Source organism: Gopherus flavomarginatus, chromosome 6, assembly GCF_025201925.1.
Source record: "Gopherus flavomarginatus isolate rGopFla2 chromosome 6, rGopFla2.mat.asm, whole genome shotgun sequence".
NCBI lineage: Eukaryota > Metazoa > Chordata > Testudines > Testudinidae > Gopherus > Gopherus flavomarginatus.
In genome coordinates this window covers 24419375-24434571 of record NC_066622.1, presented here as the reverse complement: position 1 = coordinate 24434571, position 15197 = coordinate 24419375, and the positions used below count along the sequence as shown (strand labels likewise).

General features: G+C 53.6%; 1 protein-coding gene across 1 annotated transcript in view; it reads left to right on the top strand.

The window, feature by feature from the left end:
- Positions 1-15197, top strand: part of CELSR3 (cadherin EGF LAG seven-pass G-type receptor 3) — a 70363-nt gene that overhangs the window by 39530 nt on the left and 15636 nt on the right. The window contains exons 8-21 of the mRNA XM_050958489.1: positions 337-462; positions 960-1129; positions 2631-2816; positions 3117-3227; positions 3759-3927; positions 4361-4502; positions 5257-5377; positions 6088-6271; positions 6488-6589; positions 7713-7727; positions 10347-10441; positions 12297-12506; positions 13051-13234; positions 14389-14538. Of these exons, the coding sequence (XP_050814446.1) occupies positions 337-462; positions 960-1129; positions 2631-2816; positions 3117-3227; positions 3759-3927; positions 4361-4502; positions 5257-5377; positions 6088-6271; positions 6488-6589; positions 7713-7727; positions 10347-10441; positions 12297-12506; positions 13051-13234; positions 14389-14538 (1965 nt within the window). The remainder of the gene's footprint in view (positions 1-336; positions 463-959; positions 1130-2630; positions 2817-3116; positions 3228-3758; positions 3928-4360; positions 4503-5256; positions 5378-6087; positions 6272-6487; positions 6590-7712; positions 7728-10346; positions 10442-12296; positions 12507-13050; positions 13235-14388; positions 14539-15197) is intronic.

Genomic DNA, 15197 nt, shown 5'->3' with positions numbered 1-15197 from the left:
AGGAGCTTTACGTCTGGTAGCACATATGGAGAATGCAAAGCCAGCCTGTCCCTAGGGGGATTCCCTGGCAAACGTCACTCTATCTCTGTGCTGTCTTTTCACACAATAAGGGGCCCTGGTTCCTGGGCAGGAGGGCAGAGCACGGTGGCTGTGTACTGACCAGGGCATAGAGATCTCAGCCGCGGCTTCCACCTTTGGTCGCTCTGAGGAACTGCTGAGATTTCTCCCCCATCTCAGTGTTCAAGGTGCTGGGAGGGGAAGGTCAGGGCTGAGCCATTGCAAGTAACAGTCCCCTCCTCTGTCTCTGCCTTGGCCGCGTGTCGGCAATGTCCCCAGGATGCCACGCCAAGCACACCTTCTGCGATTCCAACCCCTGTAAGAACGGTGGCACCTGCTCAGTGGGCTGGGGAACCTTCTCCTGCAAGTGCCCTGTGGGCTTCGGGGGCAAGGACTGCAGGCATGGTGAGTGAGTCCTGCGGAGAGGCAGTCTGGGGGTGCGCCAGGGACGTGTTGGTCTGAAACTGTCCCTGAACATTCTGGTGAGAAGGAGCCAGTGGGGCTGAAGGCTCTGCATGGTCTTGTCCATGTGTCAGTGGGAGTCGCTCCTACAGGGGTTCCCCACCGGGGCCCTGCGGTGTGTGGGGTCACCAGCATTCGTGCTTTATTTCCCAGAAGGGAAGTGGCCAGTTGCCCTGGCAACAGGTGCAGTAGAGATTGGAGAAATAAATACATAACTCCTCTGAGAGGCTGGTGCCTTCTGGGGACGGCAGTACATGGAGCTTCCTGCCCCTCTTTGGCAAGAGGCACAGCCGGGCTGTGGTCTGCTCAGACCCTGCAAAGACTGAGCCATCTAGTCTCCCTTGCCAAATGAAGTGTGAGTGAAGGCCCTGGGTGGGAATCAGTGCTCCCCACATTGCTCCAAACCTCCACAGGCCTCATGCTCCTGCTTTCCCTTCCAGTCATGCACCATGCTCACTATTTCCATGGCAACAGCATCCTTTCCTGGGACTTCAAGAATGAGGTGAAAATCTCCATGCCATGGTACGTGGGGCTGGCGTTCCGGACACGCAAGCTGGATGGGGCGCTGCTTCAGGCTCATGCTGGCCAGTACACCACCATCCTCTGCCAGGTACTGCCACAGCAGCCACAAATGCAGCGTGGGCAGCAGGGCCTCCCATGCTTTCCTCCCAGCTCTGAGAGGAAAGCCTGCTCACCGAATACAGAGGGAACCTGCCACTTGGTAGCTCCATGCATGGGGCCAGAAGCAGCTACTGCAGTTGGGGTTTGTCAGAGCCAGGTCCCTGTGACTTATCCTCCAGTCTAGTGCAGCAGCAGGGCTGACACGCTATGTGTCACAGCAGATTCCTGGCTGGCGCAGAGCTGGGAAGTCTCAGGCGGGCTCCTGGCTGAGCTGGGCACCCATCCCCACGTTCAAAGCACAGGTAAGGAGTAGTGAGGAGGAAGGGAAGTATAGTTATAGTTAGTTATAAATTGGGGACACATCAGTTGGAAGCAACAGAGGAGGAGAAGGACCTTGGAGTATTGCTTGATCACAGGATGACTATGAGCCGCCAATGTGATATGGCCTTTAAAAAAGCTAATGCAGTTTTAGGATGCATCAGGCGAGGTATTTCCAACAAAGATAAGGAGGTTTTAATACCGTTATATAAGGCACTGGTGAGACCTCATCTGGAATACTGTGTGCAGTTCTGGTCTCCCATGTTTAAGAAGGATGAATTCAAACTGGAACAGGTTCAGAGACGGGCTACTAGGATGATCCGAGGAATGGAAAACCTGTCTTATGAAAGGAGACTCAAAGAGCTTGGCTTGTTTAGCCTAACCAAAAGAAGGTTGAGGGGGGATATGCTTGCTCTTTATAAATATATCAGAGGGATAGATATCAGGGAGGGAGAGGAATTATTTAAGCTTAGTACCAATGTGGACACAAGAACAAATGGGTATAAACTGGACACTAGGAAGTTTAGACTTGAAGTTAGACAAAGGTTTCTAACCATTAGAGGAGTGAAGTTCTGGAACAGGCTTCCAAGGGGAGTAGTGGGGGCAAAAGACATATCTGGCTTTAAGACTAAGCTTGATAAGTTTATGGAAGGGATGGTATGATGGGATAGCTTAATTTTGGCAACTGATCTTTGATTATCAGCAGGTAAGTATGCCCAGTGGTCTGTGATGGGATGTTAGATGGGATGGGATCTGAGTTACTGCAGAGAATTCTTTCCTGAGTGCTGACTGGTGAGTCTTGCCCACATGCTCAGGGTTTAGCTGATCACCATATTTGGGGTCGGGAAGGAATTTTCCTCCCGGGGCAGATTGGCAGAGGCCCTGGAGGTTTTTTGCCTTCCTCTGCAGCATGGGGCATGGGTCACTTGCTGGTGGATTCTCTGCAGCTTGAGATCTTCAAACCACAATTTGAAGACTTCAATAACTCAGACATAGGTTAGGGGTTTGTTATAGAAGTGGATGGGTAGGATTCTGTGGCCTGCTTTGTGCAGGGGGTCAGACTAGATGATCGTATTGGTCCCTTCTGACCCTAAAGTCTATGAGTCTATGAGTAACCTGAGCTGGCTTGAGCCTTGCTCACCATTTCTGTCACTGGCTCCCCTTCTCCTCAGCTGGACTCCGGCATGCTCTCCTTCGCGGTGAGTAGAGGCTCTGGGCACACCACCAAGCTCCTCCTGGACCAGTTGCACCTGAGCGACGGGAAGTGGCACGATCTCCAGCTGGAGCTGCGAGATGTTCGCAGTGGACGTGACATGCGCTATATCATCACTGTCAACCTGGACTTTGGGCTCTACCAGGTCTGTAGCCTCACATCCCCAGCCACTGGGCTCACTCAGGGGGGCTGGGGAGCAGAGTGTGAGGGCTGGGGTCCTGACCGTGAGATCTGTAATCTTTGACTCCATCTGTCTGTCTAGGCATTGCTAATATGCCTCTCACTGGCCTCGGGGGTAGCTGGGCATGTACATCTCCATGTACCTAACTAGATCTCTGCACAGTAGGGTTGTGTGGAGCAGGAAGGGAGTCCGGTGACCTGCAGACCCAGGTTTGGGGTCTCAGGATGGCTGTGTGAAGCTCCTGTTTCTTGGCCTCTTTTGCAGGACACAGTGGTTGTTGGAAATGAGCTGCATGGGCTGAAGGTGAAGCATCTTCATATTGGGGGGATCCCAGGGTCTGGCGAGGTGCAGAGTGGTCTGAAGGGCTGCGTACAGGTGAGCGCTCAGTTCCAGCAGCCTCCCACACTGGGCGGTGTTTAGAGGTAGAAAATTAGAGTCCCCAGACCTAGCTGCAGAGGCTGCTCCCAGAGGCCTTTCCAGACACGGACAGGAATTTAGTCCAGGGCCCTCCGCTCCCAGGGGCTGCACCCAGAGCCCCTGTGGACATATGCTTCAGACTTGAGCACTCTCGTGGGGAGCCCTGGAAGAATGGAAGGTGACCACTGGGTGGAGCAGCAGGATGTGAGCAGCAGGGAAGGGGAATTGATGGGAACGGCTTGGCAATGTTTGCTGGGTGACTCTCCAGGGCCCTTGGCAGTTCTGGGGAGCTCGGTTCTAGGGCAGCACCTCTCAGATCTGTAGGAGTCAGCTCTGCTGACTGGAGCCTCCTGCAGCCATAAGGGTGGAACCAGGGTCCCTGCCTTAGAGCCAAGCTGGGTCACCCTGGCCAGGCTCCTGTTGCTGAAGCCCTGAGCCCCATTCCTGAATATACCTGGCTTTACCATGTATTTCTGACTTGGTTTTCAGGGGGTGCGCCTAGGTGACACGCCCTCTGGGATGGCATTGCCCAAGCCCAACAGAGCTTTGAACGTGGAGGCAGGATGCAGCGTGCCCAACCCCTGTGACTCCAGCCCTTGCCCTGCCAACAGTGTCTGCAGGGATGAGTGGCAGCGCTACTCCTGTGTGTGCCAGCCAGGTAGGGCCCATCCAACAGAGTGGCAGGCAGCTCTGGCTTCCTTTCACTCCCCGTTTCCCTTTTCTGTTTCTCTTCCATTCGTTGCTTCTCCCCTTTGCCTGGCTCCTCTCTCCTGCCACCACACCTCAGGGCTATTTCCACACACAGCAACGCTCCCTTGAGTCATAGCACTTTGAGCCATGGGTCACTCGGTAGCTTGCTCACCTTTGAGAGGCTAAAACCCAGTCGCGGCCAGAGACTGGAAATCCCTTTAGAAAGCGGCAGGCAGAAGTTTGGTTGGCCTGGCTCAGAGAGCATAATGCCCTGACATCCACCTGAATAAACTCCATCCCTCTCTTGCCTCTACCCCAGCACAGCTGGACTTTCACAGTGTTTCCTTAGGAAGCCAAGGTGGTTCGCTCCCTGTTCTGAAGGTCTGTGTCTGTCCCCTCAGGATACTACGGTGGGGACTGCATGGACGTGTGCCACCTGAACCCCTGCAAGAATAAGTCGGTGTGTCGACGGAAGCCAGGCTCTCCCCTTGGCTACGTGTGTGAGTGCAGAGGAAACCACTTTGGGCAGTACTGCGAGCACAGGTGAGCCAAAGGGCAGTCCAGCCTCGGGGGGACTTGGCTCTCTTCCCAGCAACAGTCTCCAGGCCCCTTGCAGGGATCCTGGTGCTCAGAGAATGTTGGTGTTTAAGTCAGGGCTTGGAATTGGCCACTGCTTGTTACTGCCCCACTGAGGTCAGGCTCCTCCCTTTGTAGCATTACCAATGGCTAGTGGAGAAGCAGCCGCGAAGGAGGTGGTGACACAGGGTGGAGAATAAGCTGCAGCAACAGATGTGCTCTAGAGCACTAGGTGATTGGTCCTGTTCTGTGTGTTCCCTCCCGTGGCTCTCCTGGGAAGCAGCGCTCCCCCTCTGGCCGGTCACTAGAGTGCACTCCTTAGTGCAAGGGCACCGACAGGTGGGCAGGCTTTAAAGGAGGGATGGGGGCTCCCCTGGGATCTCCCTTCCCTGTACTCCACTCTGCTCCTCCTCAAAGACCCCGTGTTGCTTTTTCTCTCCCTCTGGCCGAGGGAAAGTTGAATCCATCTCTCATTAGCACCCATCAGTGCTGCTCTGAATAGTGTCCAAGTGGGACTGCTCAAATCCAATGCAAGTCCTTCCTTCCAACCCCAGTGGGGAAGCCTGCTGCCTGCCGGGAGCGAGGGCCAAGCCTCGGAGCCAGACTCTGCTCCCAGTAGCTCACAAGCACTCACAAGGTGACCGTGCTCCTTTGGGGGGTGTCAGGACACAGTGGGTCAGTGAGAGAAGGCTGTCAGGTGATTGTGGGTTTCTTTCCTCAGGGTGGATCAGCAATGTCCGAAGGGCTGGTGGGGGAACCCGACCTGTGGGCCCTGTAACTGCGACGTGAACAAGGGCTTCGACCCAGACTGTAATAAAACCAATGGGCAGTGCCACTGTAAGGTGAGGGGGCAGCTGTGCACGCATACCCCTCATCTCGCCCACCCTCGGGTACCTGAGCCATGGCCCTCATCCCATCCGCCTTTGTCGGTGGCCTCCTCTGGCCTGTAGTACTCTAGGTAACCACTATCTACCCTGTTCTTAATGGCCGACACCCCTTGCGCACACCCAACCTGCCAGCACCATTTGTAGTCCCCTGGCCCTGGCCCTGTGGGACTCCACTGCCGGCCAGCTGGGGCAGAGAATGAATTCCCTGAGGGCCGTCCTTGCTCTCCTGTGGAAAGCTGTGCTTCAGTCCCCCCTGCTGCTGGCAGCCTCACAGAGAGTGGAGGGGAGAGGGCAGCGGCAGGCAGGTGGGAAGTGGGGCGTACGTGCACACAGAACTGGGGAGACCTGTCTGTAAGTTGAGAGGAAGCTGGAAGAGTTACAGCATGTGCTGCTTTGCATAGGATGCTGCCACACCGGCCTTGGGCTGGCCTTGATCCCCAAACTGGGGATGTGCCCAGCCAGTGCAGTGTTAAGAAGCTGAAATTTAGGTGCCTGTCTCCCTAGCTGCTCTTGCTGTCTGGCTGGTCCCCCTTTCCTCCCCACTGTGTCCTTCCCCATCGTACCAGGCCCCTCACTCTTCCCCTGGGGCCCTTCCTGTGGCCACCCTGCTCCTCCCCCTCCCGTGATTCATCTGTCTAACAGCCTTCCCTGTCCCTCTCCGGCAGGAGTTCCATTACCGTCCCAAAGGAAGTGACACCTGTCTGCCCTGTGACTGCTACCCCATTGGCTCCTCCTCACGCTCGTGTGACCAGGAAACGGGCCAGTGCCACTGCAGGCCCGGAGTGATAGGTCGACAGTGCAACAGCTGTGACAGCCCTTTTGCAGAGGTGACGCCAAGTGGCTGTGAGGGTGAGTTTGGAGACACGTGTATGTTCTGCATGGGACAGCAACCTGCAGCCAGAGCAACATGGCCTGCCTCTGAGCTCAGGCACTAGAATCTTAGAGATGGTGTTGGACATTCTCCTGGGGCACAGCCCTTGATCCCCTCCTGCAGGACACTCTCCTGGGGCAAAACCCCTCCCCTCTGCTCCTGCTTAACTTCGGCTCCTCCATTTTCATTTGCAGTGCTCTATGACGGCTGCCCTAAAACCCTGAGAGCTGGTGTCTGGTGGCCTCAGACCAAGTTTGGGCTCCCAGCTGCAGTGCCTTGTCCCAAAGGCTCCTTGGGTAAGTGATCCTCACGGGATGGCTGCAGAAAGGGGCATGTGGCTGGAGCCCTGGAGGGAACATCCTGCCATGTCCATCAGCCTCATAAAGATGAAAACCCGCCCCCTCAGTCCACAACAAGGTTCTAAACCCCCTGATGGCCAGCTCCTGCTGCTAGCACTGCCCCTGGCAGTTAGGAGGAGCTGCTGTGATTGTCAGGTTTGGAGCTGTGGAGGCCTGTGTCTCTGGGCTTTGAGGTGCGGAGAATTGTTGTCTAAGGGAAAATGGACTGGAAAAGAGAGAGCAGGAGGAGCTGTGAGAGCAGAGGCAATCTGCACAGACCCTGTTCCAGACAGAGAAGTGGGGCTGCAACCTCACAATGAGATCCAAGCTACCTGACTGGAGCTTCTCTGGGGGTCTTCTCAACACAGTCAGGAGTGCAGGGCACTTCTCTGAGCAGCCTAGACTTTGGTCCACAAACATCACTCATACAAAAAACAGGAGGGGGATCCTGGGAACACCCCTTCCCTCCGGCCCTACCTATCACTGTATCCACTGCTGACTGAGCAGATGTTGTGGGCACTGCACCCTGAAACACAGAGGAAGGTTCTGCACCCACAATGCCCTGCTGCTCCCTCCTCCTCCTTGAGTTCAACCCTAGCTGCAGAGAGCCAGAGAGTCCCAGTCAGTTGTAACTGCCACTGTGGGGCAGAGGAAGAGAGCAGCAGCCCAGGCCATGGAGATGACATTCAGCACCTTAAAGCAAAGATGAGTCAGAGCAGAGTGGAGATCTGATGTGGCCCTGTCAACCACACTCTGCCCCAGCTCCCGAGCAGGTTTCAAAGGCAGCCCCAGCTAGAGTGCGTTGTAGTGATCCAGCCATGGCTGAGTTTGGAGAGTGCCACATCAGAAAGGGAGGAGAGCAACCTCCAGGCCAGTGGGAGATGGGAATCACTGGTTTCTGGGAATCCAGGGCGGTTCTGAGCCTGGGTGCCACTGACCCAAAAAGGGACAGTCCCGGTCCCAGCCCCAGCCCCTCCCCTCCTCCAGACTTTTCCCCAGGGACGTGCGTTCTTCTCCCACTCCAGGTTTCAACTCCTAACCATGTTGCTTCTCTTCCCCGTTTTTGCTCTCTTTTGATCAGGTTTGCGGGGTGCAGGTAAGGACCCAGTGTTGTCCCATTTCCCTCACTATGTGTTGCAAGGTCTGCGCTGCGTGGCTTTTCATTCCCCTCTCCCTGCCTGAGACACCTGCAGACCCCATGCTTCCAGGGCTGCTGACTGTGTTACTAATACTGCACTGCGCATTGGCTTCCTTATATCCATGTCTGCCCTCGATTGCTTTTCCTAACCCTGAGCAAACTAACCTGCAGAGATTGAACTGCAGCTGGACTCCCTCCCACCCCGTTATATCTTGCTGCCTTTACACTGTATCATTTGCTCTGGGTGGCCCAATAGGCTGTGGTGCTGGCATCTCTCAGTGCTCCTGTCCCTATGAGATGTGTGCCAGTTTCCAGTCAGCCTTGGCCATGGGCTACTGAGGAGCTCACTTCTTTAGGCTTTGAGGGGGAAGGGCTAGTAACTAGAGGAAGAGGAGAGTAAGTGCTGTCTGCTCTGCTAGCACCTGCTGCTAGTTGGTTCGCAGGGTGCTATGGGCCACAAAGGCTAGTGGGCACTTGCCTTCAGACCAGAGGAAAGGAGCTGCCATCTATCGGGGAAGGCAGATGAAGGGCCATAAGAGAGTCCATGGAAATAAGTGACAGTAGTAGGACCTCATTTGGACTGATCAAGGTGGGGGCTATGCGTGGCCAAGGCAGAGGATCTTTTGGGGTGCACAAAGAGCAGAAACAAACTCACAGCTGTCAGAGAGGAGATCTCTGTGCCTGGCAGGCCGGCTTATGGCCCTTGGGCCAGTTCAATGGGGAATCACTGCAATCCATGGCCTAGCTTCATCATGTCCCATGTTCTGGAAGTAGAGTGGCCCCAACCCTACCTTTAGGGTTGCCAGGCGTTTGGTTTTGTGCCATTAGAAAGTTGGCAACCCTACTATCTCACATGCCATGTTGTCCATTCACCCTTCTGGATGGGAAGGGCCACTCTCTAGTTAGCACATCATGAAGGGAGCCTTGATAAAGGAACTCAGTGACTAAGAATGTTCTGCAGGATCCTATCCAAAATATGGAGGCTACAGGGATTGCTACGGGGATTAAGGCTCAGTCTTCTGCTGAAGGGAGGGCAGGAAGCAGAGAACAGGGAGAGTGGGTCCCCCTTTGCTGGTTACTTCCACCACTGAGCCCCTTCCATCTCTGGCCTGGGTAGCTGGGTTGATGCTGATGTTGGCAATATGGAGGACGAGGAGGAGAAACCTGTAGGCAAAGATAGTGATGATGATGATGATGATGAAGGGGCTGGAAGGCTGAACGTGGGAGCTCCTTTGGACCAGGAACTCCTGACCTTTCATTCTGGCTTCCCCACCAACCCGTCTGACCTCGGGCAAGTTGCTTCCCCACTCTGAGCCTCAGTTTCTCCATCAGTAAAACTGAGATAATGCCATTGACCCAGCTGAGGGTGAGAGGTGTGTGCAGCCCCCTAAGTGCTGAGTTGTTGTTCTGCTGGCGCTGCTCCCGTTCCGGACACTGACATGGGCAATGCTGGTGCCACTCATGGCGATAGTGCATGGTGTGCTTCATGTGATAGCTAGGTCTGTGGGGTGTGACACTGACTAGCATTAATGATGCACTTGCTGCTGCTGATTATCACTGTGCTGCTTTGGGGATGGATACCGTGGACCCTGCTGGGAGGCTGTTAATGACGATATTGGTTATGTAGATGGTTTTTAAACAGAACTGGTTGATAGTACATATATTATTATTTATATTCCAGGAGCTCCGAGGCTTCAGCCAGGATCAGACCCCTACTGTGCTAGGCTCTGTACATACAGAGTGGGAAATGGTTTCTGCCCAAAGAGCTTATCATTTAAGGACTTGTCTACACAGAGAAAGCTACCAGCATAACTACACTGGCATAATTGTACTGCTGTAGCTATACAGGTGTAACTCTCTGTGTGGACACTTATTCTAGAATGTGTGTGACCACCCAGGGGGAGATACTGGTGTAACTAAAACCGTATAATTACACCAGTGTAGTTATACATACTGACTTCCTTGTGTCAAAAAGTTCTAAGTAGACAAAGGCTGTGAGAGAGAGATGCAGTGTCCCAGCAGGGATTTCAGTGAATGCAAGCACCAGGCCAGGTGGATTGATTTGTCAGTCATGTCTTTAGTCAGCTGTGGGCTCTGGTGAGCACTGGGGGAGGTACATACTTGTCTGTCAATATGCAAAGTTGCATAGAACTGAGCCCCCAAACCCCCGTGAATTACACTGCTTATTATTTGCTATTCATTATTCCCTCTCTAAAAGTCTCATCCAGTCAGCTACACCGTGTTACACGGGTAACCAATCACATGCCACAAATAGGAAAAACAACCCATAATCTGATCATGATTTTTCCCAGTTATTGGGTGAATTGTTATGGAAACTGGAACTGTTCAAAGACTGACTTGCTAGTGACAACTCCCAGATGAATGCGAGTTGAATTCAGAATGGGTAGTTCAGCTGGCCCCCTCAGCAATCCTGGGCTTTGGTGTTACTTCCCGGTGCTATTCTGAGCAATACTGACAGCGTGGTGGGTTAGCTTTGGGAACAGCAGTATCCTAACCAGCTGGGAAGCTGTGTCCCACATCTCTGAGTTTTGAATCTGCAGCGCCCTCTTCTTTCAGGTGCAGCAATTCGCTACTGCGATGAAGAGAAAGGTTGGCTGGAGCCCGATCTCTTCAACTGCACATCGCCTGCCTTCAAGGAGCTCTCTATGCTGGTAACTGCCCCCTTTACTTCTTCTCCAGGCTGCAGCTCACTGGGACAGGGTAGCCCTTGGAAGCTACATTTTCAAAAGAGCTCAGGGCCAGATTTTTAAAAGAGCTCAGTTCCCATTTAGGCCCCTAAATAAGGGCTGGACTTTCTGTAGTGCTCAGCAGCTACCCTTGTGAGACTTATGGCTCGGCTTTCCACAATGCTCAGTACCTACCGTGCACCCAACATCAGAGCTCTTTTGAAAATCCGGTCCCAATTATGGGTGCTGAGCTCTTGAAAATCCGGCCCTAGAAGGGACCAGAACATGACCCTGCTTCCACCAGGAGCCCCTCTCAGTACTTGGATCCTCCAAACCTGCCCTTCCTTGAAATAGAGATTAATTTTAGTTTAATTTGTCAGACTATCACAAGCACAAACTGCCCCTGATGAATAAGTGCATTTATCCCAGCCCAGTATTCGAAGAGAAAGCATCAATAATCCCAAGAGGGCCACAGGATCAGATGATTCAGCATCCTCCATTTCAAATGCATGCAGCCTCTCTCTCACTACCCCCAGTGTGTTCATTTTTAGGCCATGTCTACACAACCACATATGTCCCTTTGGGTGTGAAAAAAACATCCTCGAGCGACATAAATTATACTGACAGAAGTGCCCATGTGGACAGCGCTATGTCGGTGGGAGAGCTTCCCCTGCCAGCAGAGCTACTGTCGCTCATGGGAGGTGAATTAATTATGTCAATGGGAGAGCTCTCCCATTGGCATAGAGTGACTACAAGGGAGAGCTTCCAGCAGCAAATACAGTACAGCTGCGCCTCTGTAAACTCTCTAGTGTAGACATAGCCTTAGTTATTGGCTGATCAGTAAGATTAAATGAGGAATCTTTAGGTTCCTCTAACAATTTAGTTTCCAAGCACTGGGACAAGTCATTACAGCTGAATTGTTAATTTCAACTCTTAGCCTGTCTTTGAAATTCCTTTGCCCTGCTGGGGAGCTTCCGCTGAAGTTACTTTTTTGTTCACTGTTTTGTCACACAAATGGATAACAACAACAAATCATTAGCTGCTGTTTGCCTGGGGTTCAGTAATACCGAGCTCCGCTGTTCCAGAGCTAAACAGCCTGTAGATGTAGAGAGTTAAAAGGATGCTCTCAACTGTCACAATCAAAATTCTCTCTGAATATTGTTTAGTCCACCTCAGTTATGACTAATGCTGAAGATTCTTGTAATTAAATGAGATGGGAGAGAAAACATTGTATTAGCTGCTCTTTCCCCCGAGTTTGTTTACTTTGTGCAGAGCCCTTTCCCTAGTATAGTCAGTTTCACCTGGTGGTTTGTGTGGATTTTCACACAGCAGCGGAGAAGAAAAGAGAGTCTGTTTTAAAACAGGAAAATGTGATGGTAACACCACAGCAAATGCCGGCTGGGCCCCTGGGCAGACGTGGCACCTGAAACCACTTTGAAACTTCTTTTGGAAGTTTACTAGATTTCAGCTGAAGGGGTGTCTCTATAATTATCAGACCCGCTTGTATGGAGTTAAATGACACCCAGCTGTCATCAGGGGTTTCTTCTCTCCCTGGGGAGCAGGTTCCTGAGGCACAGTTTGCTGCTCACTCGAGCTACTGTTTGGTCCCAGTGCCTTCCGTTGGTCTTGTGACTGTCCCTAGAGATAATCCTTCTATTGACAGGCTTGCAGAGATGGCCAGCACAGTCCAAGGGCAATCTGATCCCCCAACCCAGCAGCTGGGACTTTAGTTCCTCAGCCTTTCTCCCTGTTACCCCTAGCTTAAAGTTGGGGAGGGAGGGACCAGATTTTAGCTCCACATCGCACTGTTTCATCCTGTCTTCATTCTCTCTGTTGGCAGCTGGAGGGCCTGGAGCGGAACGAGACGGAGCTGAACACCATTGAGGCAAAGAAGCTGGCTCACCGGCTGCGCGTGGTGACGGACCAGATGGAGCGCTACTTTGGCAATGACGTTCACATCACCTACCGCCTGCTGTCCCACCTGATGGAGTTTGAAAGCAGGCAGCATGGCTTCGGCCTGACGGCCACCCAGGACGCCCACTTCAATGAGGTGAGCGCTGTTCCTGTTGGGAGGAGCCCTCATCCTTACCCTTCCCTGCTGAGCAAGGCAGAACTCATTGGCACTGCCCCTTGGTCAGCCACAGCACAGCTTCTCTGGGACGAAGGATGCTGCCTTCTCAGCCTCACCAGCCCCAGCTCTGAGCCCTGTGGAGCAGAGGTCCTTACCTCCAGGTAGGATGGCTGCAACCTTTGTCATGGCTTGTGAGCCATCAGGGGTGGTGCCTGCCCCATCTCATTGCTACTGCGAGTAGCTAAAGGTTGTGAAGCCCACGGTGGGCAGGGGAGAGCCAAGGGAGAGCGACCAAACAAGGGCCAGTGTGGACTGAGTGAGGCAACCCTTCCCAGTACAGCGAAGGGTGAGTGTGGGCTTGTCTCCCAGTGGTGCAATGCTCAGCTCTGAGAACACCCTGTCCCCCTTCTTTCCTGACTCACCTGCAGCAGGCAGGGAAGGTTACAGAGAGAGGAGGCTTAGAAGATTTCAAACAAAGGTCTTTTACCTTCAAGCCCGCTGAAGACTCTCCCTTTGTCTGCAGAACCTGCTGAGGGCAGGCAGCTCGGTGCTGGCCCCGGAGAACCAGGAGCACTGGGACATGCTGCTGCAGAGTGAACACGGCAGCATGGGGCTGATGGAGCAGCTGAAAGAGTACACGGGCACACTCGCCAGCAACATGAAACTCACTTACCTGAACCCCGTTGGTGTGGTGACCCCCAACATCAGTGAGTAGGCAGCAGGCTGGAAGCGTTGCCAGGAGGGTGGTGGTGCAAGGCATGCAGCTTTGACACCACACCTCAGAGAGTTACAATGGGCACAAATGCTAATCTGTGACTGTCAGCTGAGGAGGGCGCAGCTGGTCAGCTGTTGGGTGGGAGGCCCCCAGGAAAGCCTGGAGTGCTGCAGAAAGTGGTGGTCTTTCCTTTGAGTCAGCTGAGACTTGGGGTGCTGTGCTGCTGGAGGGGATCTAAAGCTAAAATCATGGCCCCCACCCCTTCGGGTCATGAAAGCTCCCGTTGCTCTTTGTGAGAGTCGTGGTGTTACCCCCTCTGTCCTGGCCAAATCGCAATGATAGCAATTCCATTCCAGTTTATTCCCCCAGTAGTGTCAGCTAAAGAAGTTATTCCTCACTGCCCTGAACACTCCCCCAAGGGAGCCGCAAGCCAGTAGGTGTCTTTGGGACGGTGATTCTACCACAGTAAAGCTGCTGCCTGTCTGTTATTCCCAGTCTTCCATAAATCCTTTAGGAAAGGCTCCACTGACCACAACCTTCTACAACTCCTCCTAAGTGCTAACCCCGCAGAAGGGGCCAGCATACCCTTGGCTACATGCTGTTAACTCGCTGAGGTTTTGCCATGAGGTTCTGATGACTAGAAGACTGACTGGTTCCACTCTCTCCAAACTCACATGTGGATTTGGGGCATGCATCCATAGGTAGTTCTCTCACATGGAGCTGGGTCTCTCACGTGGTCCTATTAGGAAGCATATGTACGGGAATGAACATGTGCCTTTACAGTCCCCACATCAAGGCCCAGCAAACTCAGTGAGTGCATTGCTCCTGAAAGTGAGCACAGAGAGAGCTAGCAAGTGCAGACGGGAGCTGGACTTTCTTCTCACTCCCCACAGCATTGCTCCCTCCCTCCGCTTTGCAAGTGCAGATGTGACCGGGGATCCGCAAGTGGCTGGGCTGAGCCCATCACACTGCACTCCTGACCTCAGACACATTTGAATTGGTTACTCGAAAGAGAGGAGCAAACGTGTTAACCCTGGAACGCTGAACTTGTCCCATTGCCATGCTGTCCAACCAGAGTAACGACCGTGCGCCCTGGCTCCCCGAGCTGTCCCAGGCCCCTGATTCCTCTGTCTCCTCCCCACACAGTGCTCAGCATTGACCGCATGGAGAACCACACCCACGTCCGACGGCGCTACCCCCGCTACCACAGCAGCCTTTTCCGGGGGCAGGCCATGTGGGACCCACACACCCACGTGGTGCTGCCACTCTCGGTGCTTACACCCCCCAAAGTTGAAGGTAAGTGAATGGCTGCCCTGAGCCCAAGGGAATGACCATGGTTTACTGGCTGCCTCCCCAGCAGGCTCTGTTGGGCCTCTCTTCATGCCCTGCACCGTATTCAGTACCATCTTCTCAAGGGACAAGCACTGCATGCAGGGTAGCTGGTGAGGGGACATGCAACTGCCAGAATCCTAGCCTGGGCTGTCTCCTGGGACTGTCAGAGATTCCTTTGCCCCAGGACCTCAGAAACCAATTGTGCCTTACCCCAAAGGCTCCTGGTACCTTTTTTGGGCCAAGAGGAGAGAGCCCCTCACTTCCTGGGCTGGGAGGGAGCATCCTGTTGGTACTGTGACTGCCGGGCCCGCAGGAGCTGGGAGCCTGCTATGCCCTTGCAGGGAGTGTCTAGAATTGCTTGCTGGCGATCTCTGGGAATAGCACCGAATGCTGGACTCGGGAGGGCCTCTCTGGCCTTGGTGGGGAAGCTGCCATGATACAGGGACCCTGCAGGTGGTATCCACGTCTTAGATGCCTCCCATAATGGGAAAATTGCTATGGCCATGGACTTCTCTGGGCTCCTCACTGCAGCCCCAGCAAAGATGAATGGGGCTTTGTACAACTTTCTTCCCAAGAGACACCGCTGTGTCCCTTACATAGTGCCCAGCACTGGTATGTGGCTC